The sequence below is a fragment of the Lissotriton helveticus genome, chromosome 1_1 (assembly GCF_964261635.1).
Source record: "Lissotriton helveticus chromosome 1_1, aLisHel1.1, whole genome shotgun sequence".
NCBI lineage: Eukaryota > Metazoa > Chordata > Amphibia > Caudata > Salamandridae > Lissotriton > Lissotriton helveticus.
Genome location: NC_136057.1, coordinates 683993732 through 684007899, shown reverse-complemented (window position 1 = coordinate 684007899; position 14168 = coordinate 683993732). Strand labels below are relative to the sequence as shown.

The window sequence follows — 14168 nt, the reverse complement described above, 5'->3', positions numbered from 1 at the left end:
TACAGCGTCAACAATCCCGGCCACGCAGGAACTGTGCGACTCGCTGGCCCTTGCATTTGAGGAGAAAATCAGGACTATCCTGACTGGACTTATAAGATCTGAACAGTCTGTGCCGCCTATATTCTCTATTTCGGAGTCTTCCGACAATTCGGGATCCGAGTGGGCTAATAGCGAGGAAGATCTGCCTCAGCTGTCCTGCTTCCCTGTTCCCTCGTTAGAGGAATTTGGTATTCTGGCCAATGGCGTTTCCTCAGGGTCACCGCTTGATCCAATGCCTCATAAGATCTGGAAGGCCTTTCAAGATGAGCTATTTCCTCCATTGCACTCTATCTGTTGCCAATCATTGACTACAGCGACAGTCCCAGACAGCTGGAAGATGGCAATTGTAACACCTTTGTTGAAAAAGGCTTCTCTGGACCCTCTCTGTTCGGCCAATTTTAGGCCGATTTCGCTATTACCGTTCGCGATAAAAATTCTTGAGAGATGAGTCACAAGAGCTTTATCAAACTTCCTGGAAACAAATCTCTGTCTGGATGCTGTTCAATTTGGCTTCAGAACGGCTCACGGCACCGAAACGGCTTTGGTCACCGTGCTGGATGATCTACGAAAGCGAGTCGACAGGGGCAAGTCTGCATTTTTGGTGCTACTTGACATGTCGGCCGCGTTCGACACGGTAGACCATGAAGTACTACTTGGCCGTCTTCGGAGTGCGGGAGTGAGCGGTCTGGCCCTAGACTGGCTCACTTCTTATCTGGACAACAGACAACAAGCCGTGGCATTACCACCATTTCGATCAGCCACTCGGCAGGTGAATCAAGGAGTCCCCCAAGGGTCGGCGATTAGCCCGATCCTATTTAATATATATCTCCGTCCCTTGGTAGCACTGATAAAGTCATTCGGCATATCAGTCATCAATTATGCCAATGACACTCAGTTGATTTTTTCATTTGAGGATCGGAGACAATTTCAAGGGACGCCTTTCACCGTTGTATGTCGGCAACAGCAGCATGGCTGCGAGCCAACTCATTCCAATTCAATGGGTCGAAAACGGAGGTACTTTACTGCTCCTTGGACCGAATTCCTCGCACACTACCGGTTGATTTTTGGCCAACTTCTATCCCGGGTTCGGTGGAGGCTGCAGAATCAGCTCGTAATTTGGGAGTCCTGTTCGAACCCAATTTGCAGCTTGATGCTTCCGTAAATAGGACGGCAGCGACATGTATGGGCCTGCTTCGTGCCCTTCGGAAAATCTTGCCACTTCTTCCTCGGGGATCCAGAGCAGAGGTAGTGCGTAGTTCCATCCTCAGTAGGTTAGACTACTGTAACGCACTACTTCTGGGAGCCCCGAAGACTCTGGTCCTTAAACTCCAAAGGATCCAGAACATGGCCGCTAAACTGGCCTTGTCTCGACCGCGATCTGCCTCCTCATCGGCAGCCCTGGCCGACCTTCATTGGCTACCAGTCCAGCAGAGAATTGCATTTAAAGCTCTATGCCGTGTTTTTAGGGCCCTGCATGGACTAGGACCAATACCCCTTCAGAATCTTTTTTCCTGGTATCAGGCCGCCAGACCTTTGAGATCTTCCTCGGCGTTCCTGGTAAGGGTCCCCAGGATAAATAGAGTGAGGATGGGTGGACGTGCCTTTAGCTTTACGGCCGCCACGTTGTGGAATACTCTACCTCTGGCACTGAGGAGTAGCCACGACCTACCCACGTTTAAAAGGGACCTTAAGACCCACTTGTTCCCAAGAGTAATGTAGCCTACCTAATAGATGTTTGGATCGGTCTCAACGTTTATCAAAATAGTTGTAAGGTCGTACTACAACCCTCTGTTTATTGTCCTTTCACATGTGTTTTTTTTAGAGTCTTAGGCACTTATTAATTTATAGTTTGCTATAAGTATATTTTTTCAAAAGTGTTGTTTCCCTACCTATGGCAAACCTATTAGTGTAGGGGTCCCCTGTTTTTCAAATAGTGGATCGGTCTCAGCGCCAGGATGCCCTTTGGGTGACAGTTGCGCTTAACAAGCAATAAATACATACATACATACATACATACATGTATTTAAAGGCTGTGCTAGATGCATTAAGATATATTGAAGAATCAGATAAATGCATATCAGCAGTAAAGGATGGCAAACCTTCTAGAATGGTGAATGCGGTAATTAAAAACATAAAAGTAGCAAAAGCTAAGTTGCAGAAAATTTGTAGCATGTATAAGAAGGACAATTTTCGGATACATGTGAATCCAAAGGTCATTTAACCAATGCTAACCATTGTCCAGTTTTGGATAAAAATGTGGAGTGCATGTAAGAAACAAATTACATTTTAGTAGCATATGCTAGAACATATAAAAGGGAAGGTCAACTATATTTCAGAGAATGATGAGGATGATGATGTCCTTGATATGCAAGATGTTTGAGGATGGTGATGTATTCAAAGAGTTATCAGTGAAATTGCCAATTCAATTGCTAATTGATGGTGTAGAAGTAACACACTATGGCCCGAGAGAAGATGACTGTGGCCTGATGTATGTCCTGGTAGCTACACTGGGCATGGAATTCCTAGGGCGGCATTTGCATTGGCCAATTTTGAAATTAATAAGATGTTCAACAGTAAAATGTATGTGGCAAAGAGGAAAATGATTTTGGGATGGCCACATCAAGTTGAGTTGGGAATACAATTGGACCCTAGAGACCATGCACTGGTGTACAGAGTTAAAAGAGATGGGTGATGGATGTTCTGAATACAAGGAACCAGAAAGTGAATTTGCAGAGATATTTAGTACAGCCTTAGGAAAACTGAAGGACTTTAAACACAAGATTATATCTAGAAAGAAAACTGCTTTTGAGACAGAAAATGCACAATGTTCCCATGAATTACAGACCTTCAACCTACAATCCTTCAGAATTTGTGTAACAAGGATATCATAGAACCGATTGAAAGCTCTGACAATGTCACCTGATCTAAGAATATATGTTGAGTGAAAGTTTGAATTAAGCAATTTTGGTGGATAACTTTCTATTTTCAGATGTACAAGAATTAATGCAGTTTGTCTGTGATGCCGTGGAATTTTATACTATTGATCTTACCAATTCTAACCATCAAATTGAGCTTGAGGACAATTCAAAGCATTTCACAGTGTTCATAACTCCAGAAGGAGCTTTTCAGCATAAGAGAATGCGGTTTGGATAGGCAAGCACCTCAGTGGTATTCCAAAGAAACAATGTCAAAGTTGTAGGATGGTATTAAAGGAGGTGAGAATTTTTCAGAATGACATTTTAATATTTGGAAAGGACAAAACAGATCATGAGAATTTTTTTTAAATGCTTTAACTGATTAGGAGTTAATAATTAAATGTAACAAGAGAGCAATCTACTAGTTTTGCCTCGATTTGGGAAGAGATATTGTGTGCTCCTTGTTTGAAAGCATTCTTGGTGGAAGCTAATTGTGGCACTGAAGTGGATGCCAGTCGTATGGTGTAGGTGCAGTCTTGCCACAGAATAAGCATGAGAATTAATTTAATGGGTTGTAGGTTATGCCTCACACACTTACTCTGGCTGAAAGAAATTACTCAACCTTAGAATGAGTATTGTTAGCGGCTACCTGGGTTGCAGAACGTTTCCGGTTGCATGTGTCATGTAAGATGCTTAGATTCGAACTGACAATAATCCATTAACTAACATTTTAAGACACTGACGTGGAAATAATTAAACACATAGACTAGCAAGGTTAGCATCCAAATTACAGATGTACACTATGAAACTGAATGTGTTCCAGGAAGAAATAATACGGTTCCCAACGGACGGTCACATATTCAGGTAGGCAATAATACTGATGGTCTGGAACATGATCATTTTGAGTGTTAAGTGGCGTTTACATATACAGTTGCTTCAAAAGGTACAGATGAGCTGAGAGGAAGTGAATTGACCGAGAAAGTATGGTTGAGAGAGCTGGAAAAAGATTTGAGACTATCAAAGCTTATATTACAATGGGTTGGCTTAGTGAGAGAATGATGAAAGCTAATGTTTATTGCAAAGTGAAAGAAGAATTATCATTATATAACAAAATTATTTTAAGAGGAGATAAACATTGTTCCTTCCATTGGTGTTCCAAATATCATTATAAGAATGAGTCATTTCCAATACCAAGAGGAAGGTTAAAGAGAATTTCTGTTGACCAGACATTGTTAGTATGGTTTGTTGGTTGATAAGGGGCTGTAGCCTGTTTTGTAGTAGTGATTAGACTGGCATGCCCTGTAAGATACCTTTGAAGACTGATTACATTGCCTGTTAGACCTTGGAGTAAAGTTGCTATTCATTTTATGTGGCCATTTTCAAAGCTACCTTCCAAAGAATCTCATGCTATCGTCTAGGTTGATTATTATTTTAAGTGGCCTGGGGTGTGTATGGTGAACAATATTACCTAATAATGTAGTAATACATTTTTTTTTGCAGTAAAGGACGTTTTGAGGTATTTGTTTCTGATAATGGAGGGCAACTAAAATCAAACTAAAATGCAAATGTTTACGAACAACTGTGGCATTAGACACTTGAAAGGGGTTTTATATCATCCCGAGGCTAATGGTCAGGTTGAGCAGTTTAATGGAGTTATAAAGAAGTCCATACAATTAGCGCTTAAACCAGGGTTACAGTAGAAGAATTTGTTACAAGCTATGTTGTCATACAGAATTATACCCCATTCTATGACAGGTAAAATGCCTTGTGAACTTTTAAGCGGGAGGAAACTTACTACTAGGTTGGGTCCATGGTGGGTAATTAAAAAATCTAATTTGTCAAATTGAATGTTGTGATGAAGAAGGAGGTGGAATCATAGCAGACAAGGTCAAAACAATTCGAAGTTGAGCAATCCAAGTGAGGAAATTTGACAATATGTGATGGTCCGGAAACCAGGTAAAGTGGAAAAAGGTATACCTCATTTGTCACCACTGAGGGAGCCACTGAAAGTTGTCAAGTTTAGGGTGTGAAATCTATGTAATGTTCCCCAGATGTGAAGGGATGAGTGGCTACATGCTCAGGATGGAATGTGTGGAGTTTCTGCTGAGTGGAGTCGGAGTTTAGCGTTGTGGCGATCTGTGTTTCTCAGAGTGTGATTGATAACGCGAATGACAGTAACCTCCAAATACACAATGTTCTTTTGCTTCTCATTGTGCAGGAGAGAAAGTTTCCTGGACACTTGGACACTTACATAAATGATCATGTGTATCTTTTCCTAGAGTTATCTTTTATTCCTCTTTACCAATTATTCCAGTTATTTGTTAAGGTAAAGATGTGTGGTGAGAATAGGTATTTAGGGAATGTTGAAAGTAGAATGGTATGGAAACTATCTTAGTTAGCAGTTGCAGCTGGTGGTTCTCTTCTGAGGCTGCAGGTTGGCGCTGCTCCATTTTCACTAGAGAATTGTAAAATATACAGGAATCAAACTTACTTGGTTGGTATTGCATTCTCTATCTTAACATATGGCTAATATCGCAACGTTATCAAAATGAGAGGTTAGTATTGCTTGCTGACATATTTCACCAACCTCAATGCAAGTACATAACAAAATGTATTAACCATTATAGTCCCATACCATACTAAGATTCGAGCAGTGAGGTCAGAGGATCACGAAACATCTTTTTCCAGAAAAAATTGAGTGAAATGAATGGTGATATCACCTGGTTAGTTCAAATCTCTTGTGCATGCAGTACTTTTTCTTATATCGACTAAGTTACACACATGAACGATTACATACATATTCTCAACAGGAAACAGAGTCAAAGTACCAGATATTAATATTCTGCAGGCACCTTAAGGCATATTATATGGGAATGTTAAAAAATACAAATATTTCGGCTGTCTGTGCATGATAATCTGGAAGAAGCACTAGGGGAGCAATTATATTATGATCCATGCATGACTAACAGAGTGCTAACAAAATTGTGGTGGCAACCCAAACAGAAAAAAAAACGAATCTCCTTTTGGTTCTTGGTAACAAGATCCATCACTGCCATGAAACGGAGATCAGCAGATCTCCCCCTCCAGGATGAAGCGAGTCTCAAAGAAGAAAGGATCATGACAATGGAGTAACTTTATTTCCAACGAACTGGGCTCCCTCTAAAATTTAAGAATATCTATGATCCATCTAAGGAATGGGTTGAAAGCTGTAAACTTCAAAGAACTTAAAACGATCACAAAAATGTAACATGATGCAAACATTTTTTGACATTTTATCAATATTCATATTTGCAGCAAGGGCGTTCTATGCTCCAGCTATTTTGTGCTGGAAGGTGAATAATATGTTTTTGTTCAGTTATGAGCACTTCTGAATAATAAAACATATGACTGGTGTTTACAAATGCTGTTCTGCTTGGTCACTATAAATGAGAATGGATGTAAAAACAAACATAGACCAAGACCTTCTTCAGAGTTACCATGTCTAAAATTAGTAAAGCCTGCTTAAAGATCTGAGGAAAATATATAAAGTTACCACAACGGCATTAAAGCAGATAGTAAACTCTATTAATCATATGCAAAATAAACTGCAACTTCATCAAGAACACAAAAAAGAAAAACGTGGTTTTGTTCCATTAAATTCGTGTACCTGCTTGTAACTGCATAAACTTTCTCATAGCTTTCAGTTCTTGAAGTATGGCCTGCAATGTTGGCTGACAGTTACAGGTGCAGCAGTTGGATCCAACTAAAGAACTCCCCACTGGTACTTCTCCTGACCAAAAAATAAGACATTGAAAAGAAACTGTCAATCCTGCTGCCAATCGGAGGAGAGTCTTGATGGTATGTTTATTGTTAATGTTCAGTCAAATATGTAATTACTTTTTTGAACTCCCTAAAATGTGCCATAACCGCTATTTAGGTAAAACGTAACCAGTTAGTGTAGCTACTACAAGATAAGCTTTTTAGACTAATGTTTAAATGATGGTGATAACTTCAAATCATTTAAAATAATACTTCACAATGAAAGCACAATGTTGGGATAGGGATTAAAAAACTACTACAAACAATGATTGGCAAAGCTGACATTTCTTATCTGTGTGATCTATTGGCTTTGTCGATGCTTTTTCCACTATGGTAGAGGGGAGCTGCGAATGCATGCTTATTCACAGCGACCATTTCTTTACCGTGATTTTGAAAGATGAAATAAAATGCATTCACAGATGGCTGCCACTGAGGCACATGCATCGACGGAGGCCATCATTGAATGGCATTACTACAAATGAAAAGAAACAACATTTATTAAAAGATGCCCATTGCACATGCATGCACAGATGCAGGCCGTCACACTCAGTTACTGGTCAAAACTTTTCACAGGGCGTCCAGAGGGCACTGAAATTAGCAACGGGACGGATGGTAAAAGGACACTGGGCGGCGGGTTGGGAGGGGTGGTAAAAAAGAGAGATGGGGAAAAAGGAGAGAGAGAGAAGGTGAAGCAGGGAGAGAGGTGGAAAAATAGCCCTGAACATAAGTTGTAATGCAAGCTTTGACTAAGTAGTGGAGGCATACCTCAAAAAATCAAGACACTGCGAAACTGAAATGTTCCCAAGTAGGAAAAACACAAGAACAGGGAGGAAAGCCATGAAATCAATAGCAGGAGGCTTACCCAACGCTTACTCTATATATAGGTAATGAAATGGAAACAACAGGACTTGCAAACAAACACCTAAAGTTGTCTGTAGCAGAGACCTAAACATGATCTGAGGTGCCACTTTACCTTTTTATGCTTTTAATCAAGATCACTCAATACTGTGTAACTAAACTAGTCCGTTAAATACAGTAGTTTGTAAAAGAAAAGCTCCTATACATTTCGAAATCATACAGATATCATTTTTAAGGATGGTGGAAGAATACAATTCCTTCATGAAGAAGCCACTGAGATAAAAAACAAAAAAAACACGATTTTACTTCGTAATCTCAGAACCCCATCTAAGTTGCAAAGGGTTCCAAAATGCTTTCTTCTTGCTACTTCCCTGTCTGGCTAGGTCCAATTTGGAGACTGCCAGAACTGAAGACTGCCAATCCGAAAAAGTGGGAGGGCTTGATTCCGTCCATTTTATACAAATTTGCCTCCTAGCTAGTAGGACAGAATAGAAAAGCAGTATTCTAGCGAGGCCAGTAACTTTTTCTGCGAGACCAAATATTATTAGGGGAAGATCTATGTTGATAGTGCAGCCCAAAACCTCTGTCAAAAAAACACCGACCTCCCCCCAGAAAGTAGCAAGAGAAGGACATTCCATAAACGTGTATATCTGAGGCGGAAACCTGGCCGCATTTTTTGCAACTGACCGGTGGCCCATCCAAACTTTTTGTCAATTTGTAAGGTGTAAAGTAGGCCATGTGAATGGTGAACATATGGTTTCTTTTTAACCAAGCTGGTTTCACAACTTCAAGTAGGGTCTTACAGGATTTCTGCCATAGCCTAGCACAGTCCTGTGTGGGCAAAGGGCACCCCCACAGTGCTTCAGCTAGCTTGAATTCACAGTCTACTTCTTCCAACAGGGTTTGGTACTAGAACAGGGGCGCTAGGTGGCGCTAGACTGGCATGGCCGCTCTAGCGTAGAGCTCTCGTCCTGCCGGGAGTAAAATCTCCATCATCCCTATCCTGCCGCAAAAAAAAACGTCCTATAAATGCCACCGCACCAAACTAGAAGACGCCGGGCACGATCGGGGAAACCCCCAGCTCTGTAGCCATCGTGACGGGCCCGGAATCGGCGATAGTAACTGCCGCGACAGGAGGCAGGTGCTGGCGCGGAGCTCTTTGGCGGCCTGGGGGACCTACGAGAGGGCGAGGCTGCTCTGGCCTATAGACCGCAAGACACCGGACTGGTGCAGCATATCCTGTACTGCCCGGTTTGCGACTTCACCGGGCCAGGTACGTGGATCCTCTTCACGCCGCACGCCGGTACCTGCCTACAAGAGTGTTGCGGCTCCCCCCCCCCTTTACTCTCCCGCTGACAGCCGCTGATATTACCGATTCCGATTGCAACTTCTGAGGCTGGGGGGGGCCTGTCCAGTTTCTACCCATCGTTGTCTGGCTTGAATGACGCACACAGATCGTGCCTGAAGAGAGGAAGAATCCCCTACTGAGACGACGGAGTGGGGGGCTGAGGTGGTGGAGCCGCGCCTGCCATTTTGCCGTTCCCGGTGCGCCTGAATCCCCGCGCCTGAGTCGGAGCGCGGCGCTGGTCTTAGATTTTATTGGACACCCATTCTCCTGGCCAGGGCGCTGCCTTCTAGACCGCTGGACGCCCACGCTGCCACCAGGGAGCTTTTAAGTACAGTGTAGGGCCAAAGTCCGAACAGTTTTTTGCCGCCTTTTTCCAGCGGGCTGTGGCGCTGCTGGACTATCCTCGCGCAAAGTTGCTGTACAAGGCCACCCTGGTATCTTGGGGAAATTACTTCGCCCCGGCCAAGACTCTAACGCCCCGGGAAGAATCTGCCCGGAATGCAGACACAAGCAACCGCTGCCTCCTTCGGATCCACTAGGTCTGGCCGGGCGCACTGCTTCTCGCTGAATCCTTGCTCACCACATGTTGCGCTCTGCTTTGCATAGACGACGTGGATAGTCTGCGAACCTGTTTGCCACGCTGAATTAGCTTGGAAAATCATAGTCCCAGTGCCTTCCGAAACTGGACCTGCGCCGGGAGGGCTTGGGAGGCTCGACCACTCATCTTCCTCACCGCCATCACACTCCACGTTTCCCGCCAAGATGTGGAAAACGGAACCAAGGCAGTCGAAACTGGCCTTCGACGGGTGCAAGACATCGGGCACAAACTCTAAAAACCAAGGTGATGACGACCCGCCGGAAACGCGAGATGACGGATAGAAGGCCCTCCTTGTGACTATGCAACAAAGCCTAACCTCTATAGACTCTAAAATTGACTTAATGAATCACAGGCTGGATATGGTCATGGCAAAACTTGATGGACATGAAGTTCGCCTTAAAGAAACTGAACAGAGAGTGTCTGATCTTGAAGATGGGGCTACCTCCAACCGGCAACATGTGGCGCAAATGGACAAACTATTAAAAGTAATAGCTGACAAAAATGAGGAGTTGGAGGCTCGTTCTCGAAGGAACAATGTCCGCATGCTAGGCCTGGCGGAATCTACCAACACTCGCAGACTGGAGGACTACATGGAGCGCCTACTGGGCGACCTGTTTGGCCGCGAATCTTTTTCGGCGCACTTGGTCATTGAACGTACACATCGATCCTTGGCGCCTAAACCACCTCCTGGAGCGACTCCTCGTCCTATTATTATGAAATTTCTAAATTATCGAGACCGGGATACCCTGCTGCGACTGGCTAGGGAGAAGGGGGAAGTGCACTTTGAAAACACCTTCCTGTCTTTTTATCCAGACTTCACCCAGGCGGTACAGGATGCTCAGCGGAAATTCTTGGCAGTGAAGAAACAACTCCAAACCCGCAGTATCCAATATGCAATGCTCTACCCCGCGAGACTACGGATTCACCATCGTGGCCGACAACACATTTTTCAAACACCTCAGCAGGCCGAGGACTATTTGAAAAGAGACAGGAGATCGTCCTCGCGTGAGGCGGATGCACGTCGTCGCTCACGATCCCACTCTCCTCTGTCAGAACCCTCCTGAGGCGCTATCTCCTCATGGTGCCAACTGCGAGCTGGGGATCCCCCTTGTGGCACGACGGAACTCAACTAACTGGTGATGCATAACAATATTATTGTCTTAACTGCGAACATTGTTTCCTGGCCGCTTGCCTCCATCCCGTCAGTTCGTCACCTGAGGCCCAGGTGGAGGTAGATGGGTGAAACAAGGAGGTGGAGTTGAACGGACAAGAGCCCCTGGTGGCCCCCTCCGAAGGGCATTACCCATTGTCAGTTCATGACTGTGAAAGTTTGGGACTTGTTAACCTGGGCGCTACGACTCAGTGTAGTGTTCAGAGGGGGTGGGTTAATATTTCCTGGCAAGTTGGGGCAGCCAGTGTGGGGGGTGAGGGTAGGGGAGGGTAACCGCAATGTTCGTTCCGAAATGTCATTCGTCTATGCACTGTACTTTGCAAACGGCTTTCTGTCCTCGAATGTCTTATTCCTCACATCATCAAAACATACGTATCCGCCGCTTCAGTCCACGTATGCCTATACACGCCATGACCAGCTCTAGCCCATGCCAGACTATCAAGTTGACCTCCTGGAATGTCAGGGGCCTAAATGATCCTAGAAAACGCAGACAGATTCTGGGATACTTAGATAGGCATGGTATAAATGTAGCTCTCCTACAAGAGACATCTTGCTTCAGGACACTCTCCGCAATTTGCGGCCAGGTGGGCCTCGAATCGCACCTTTTCGCACTACTCCAATTATGCTAGAGGAGTGACGATTCTGGCAAAGAGGGGAGTTGCCTTCACACCCACAGGGGTAGACTCTGACAAAGAAGGTAGATTTTGTCTGGTTTGGGGGCGATTACACACTCATGTTGTTCTATTCGCTAACTTTTACGGACCCAATGTAGATAACCCCTCCTCCCTGCTGTCATTATGGAGTAGGATCCAAACACTAGCCATCACACACGTCATCTGGGGTGGGGATTTTAATTTGATATTTGATATTTATTAGCTTTTATAAAGCGCGTCTATCGCTCCGGAAGGAGCATCTTGGCGCTGAGCAGACAGAAGAAACCAACTTGACGAGAACAGGAATCAAATGGCTGCGAGGACCAAAGAGTCGGGCTGGGAGAATATCCATGTCTTCAGGAGTTTCCTGAAAAGGCTTTCTGAGGGGGCGTGCCTGAGGTTGAAGGGGAGGCCATTCCATGCCTTAGCCGCCAGGAATGAAAAAGTTTTTCCACCCTTCGTTTTGAGCTTAAACCTGGGTATGGTGACCAGATTGGCTCCTGATGACCTCAGGCAACGCAATGGAATATAATGTGGGAAGCGCTTAATAAGGTAGGAGGGGGCTGTGTTCTTGGTAGCTCTAAAAACAGTGACAAGGAGTTTAAAAAGGATTCTTTTAGGGAGGGGCAGCCAGTGGAGAGTGTTGAGGGCTGCGGAGGCAGAGGACCTTCTTGGGAGTTTAAGGACGAGCCTGGCCGCTGCGTGCTGGACGCTCTGTAGCTTCTTGAGGGTAGACTTCTTTATGCCTGCCAGGAGACCATTGCAATAATCTAGCCTAGACAAGATCAGAGCGACGGCGACTGATTTCCTGGCAGAGATAGGGAGAAAGTCGAAGAATTTCTTTAGCTGTCTAATGAGATTAAAACAGCACCCTGCAGTAATGCGCACATGATCGTCAAAACTGAGGGAAGAGTCAAATTGGACACCCAGATTGCGGGCCGAGGAGACTGCACTGGGAGGTGCTTCAGAGTGTTGAGGCCACCAATCTTTTGGAGAAAAGCGGATGTCTTTACCTAAGGGTATAATTTCAGTTTTGGCGCTATTGCACTTAAGATGGTTATTGTTGAGCCAAGCAAATACTTGGGAGAGGCAGTTCTGGAATCTGAGAGCGGCATCGGGTAGTTTTTTATCTAAGGTGACGACAAGTTGGGTGTCGTCAGCGTAAGATGTTACGAGGATGCCATGGGATTCAATCAAGGTAAGCAGTGGGGCCATGTAGATATTAAAAAAAAGAGGACTGAGAATGGACCCCTGGGGCACACCTGATATGATGGTTCTTTCGCCAGAGAAAAAGGGGCCAAGTGAAACTGTTTGGGATCTGTGGGAAAGGAATGATGTTATCCATTTTAGTGCAGTACCTGTCACACCAATCTCGCGCATTCTGTGAATGAGGATGTCATGAGAGATGGTATCAAATGCGGCGGTTAAGTCGAGCAGGATGAGTACAGCGTGTTTCCCCTCATCCTGCAAGAACTTAATGGTGTCGGATAGCTCGATCAAAGCAGTTTCAGTGGAGTGGCCGGGGCGGAAGCCAGATTGCTGTGGATGGAGAATGTGGTTGTTTTCCACAAAGGCTTTTAACTCCTCTTGTACTATTTGCTCAGTAATTTTGCCTAGTGCCGGGAGTAGGGAGATTGGGCGCATGTTGGAAAGGTCTGTCGGGGATTTGTTTTGTTTTTCATTAGAGGCCTAACAATAGCCTTCTTCCAATCTGCGGGGACGCTGCGACCTATTTTAGACAGATCTCGCCCGCTCCCCTCACACTACTCTAATACACACCACACGCTGTGTGATATAGTCGAAGATAATCACCTGACAGATGCTTGGCGATACGTACATCCCGCGCTTCGCGAAGGCACACATTACTCCACATTCCACTCCACTTGGGCACGGCTGGACTATGTCTTTATCACTGCAGGAGTAGCTCCCTGGCTGCGGCACGCATCCCACTTGGCCTGCACATTCTCCGACCACTCACCAGTCCTCCTAGAACTACAGATTCCTCTAGACATCTCCCCATACCTGTCTTGGCGCCTTAACCCGGCACACCTCCGAGACGCCGCCTTCAAGGCCGAACTGGAACAAGATATACAGGACTTTTTTGACCGCAACATTCCATCTGTTGACAGCATTGTGACTGTCTGGGAAGCCTTTAAGGTAACAGTTAGGGGTTGGTGCATAGCCAAAGGAGGGGGCATTTTAAAATCCGTACGCACTGATTTGAGTAAACTAGAAACCGAACTGAGGGATCTGGAACGCTCCATCGAACGCGGACCGGATGACCTTGCTACTCATGAGCGCATGCGTAACAAACTTTCTGAATACACACAATCATCTGACAGAGAGAGTAAATTCCTTGGCCGCCCTTACGTGGCCCGAATATACAGGGAAGGCGACAGACCCGGGAAAGCACTAGCAAATGAGGTTAAACCCCCCAGATTTGCTAACTATGTCACTGAAATTCATGACGAAGCTGGTAATGTCCACAGAAATCTCCCGGATTTGTTGCGCATATTTAGGGACCACTACAAGTCACTATACACCTCACATAGGACTGAACCCCTGGAACTTCCCAAGTATTCTGATGGTGTTGCTCTAGCATGGTTGGGCACTGCTCAGCAGAAGTTTCTACATGTGGACCTTGAATTAGATTAAATCAACGAAGCTATTATGGGTATGCGGTCGGGCAAGGCCCCAGGTTCCGATGGCCTTTATTGATTTTTATAAGCTCTTCGCCCATATTCTAGCCCCCATTCTGAAGAAAGTATACTACACCGCGCTGGAAGAA

At 44.9% G+C, this 14168-nt stretch overlaps 1 protein-coding gene across 3 annotated transcripts in view; it reads right to left on the bottom strand.

Annotated features, from left to right (window-relative positions):
• BEND7 (BEN domain containing 7) overlaps nucleotides 1-14168 on the bottom strand; it is a 299983-nt gene that overhangs the window by 212198 nt on the left and 73617 nt on the right. For all 3 annotated transcript variants that reach the window (XR_013606925.1, XM_078674216.1, XM_078674215.1), the window contains exon 4: nucleotides 6601-6723. Coding sequence is in view for 2 of the 3 variants with exons in the window: in XM_078674216.1 (XP_078530342.1) it covers nucleotides 6601-6723 (123 nt within the window). In the remaining variant the exon portion in view is untranslated. The remainder of the gene's footprint in view (nucleotides 1-6600; nucleotides 6724-14168) is intronic.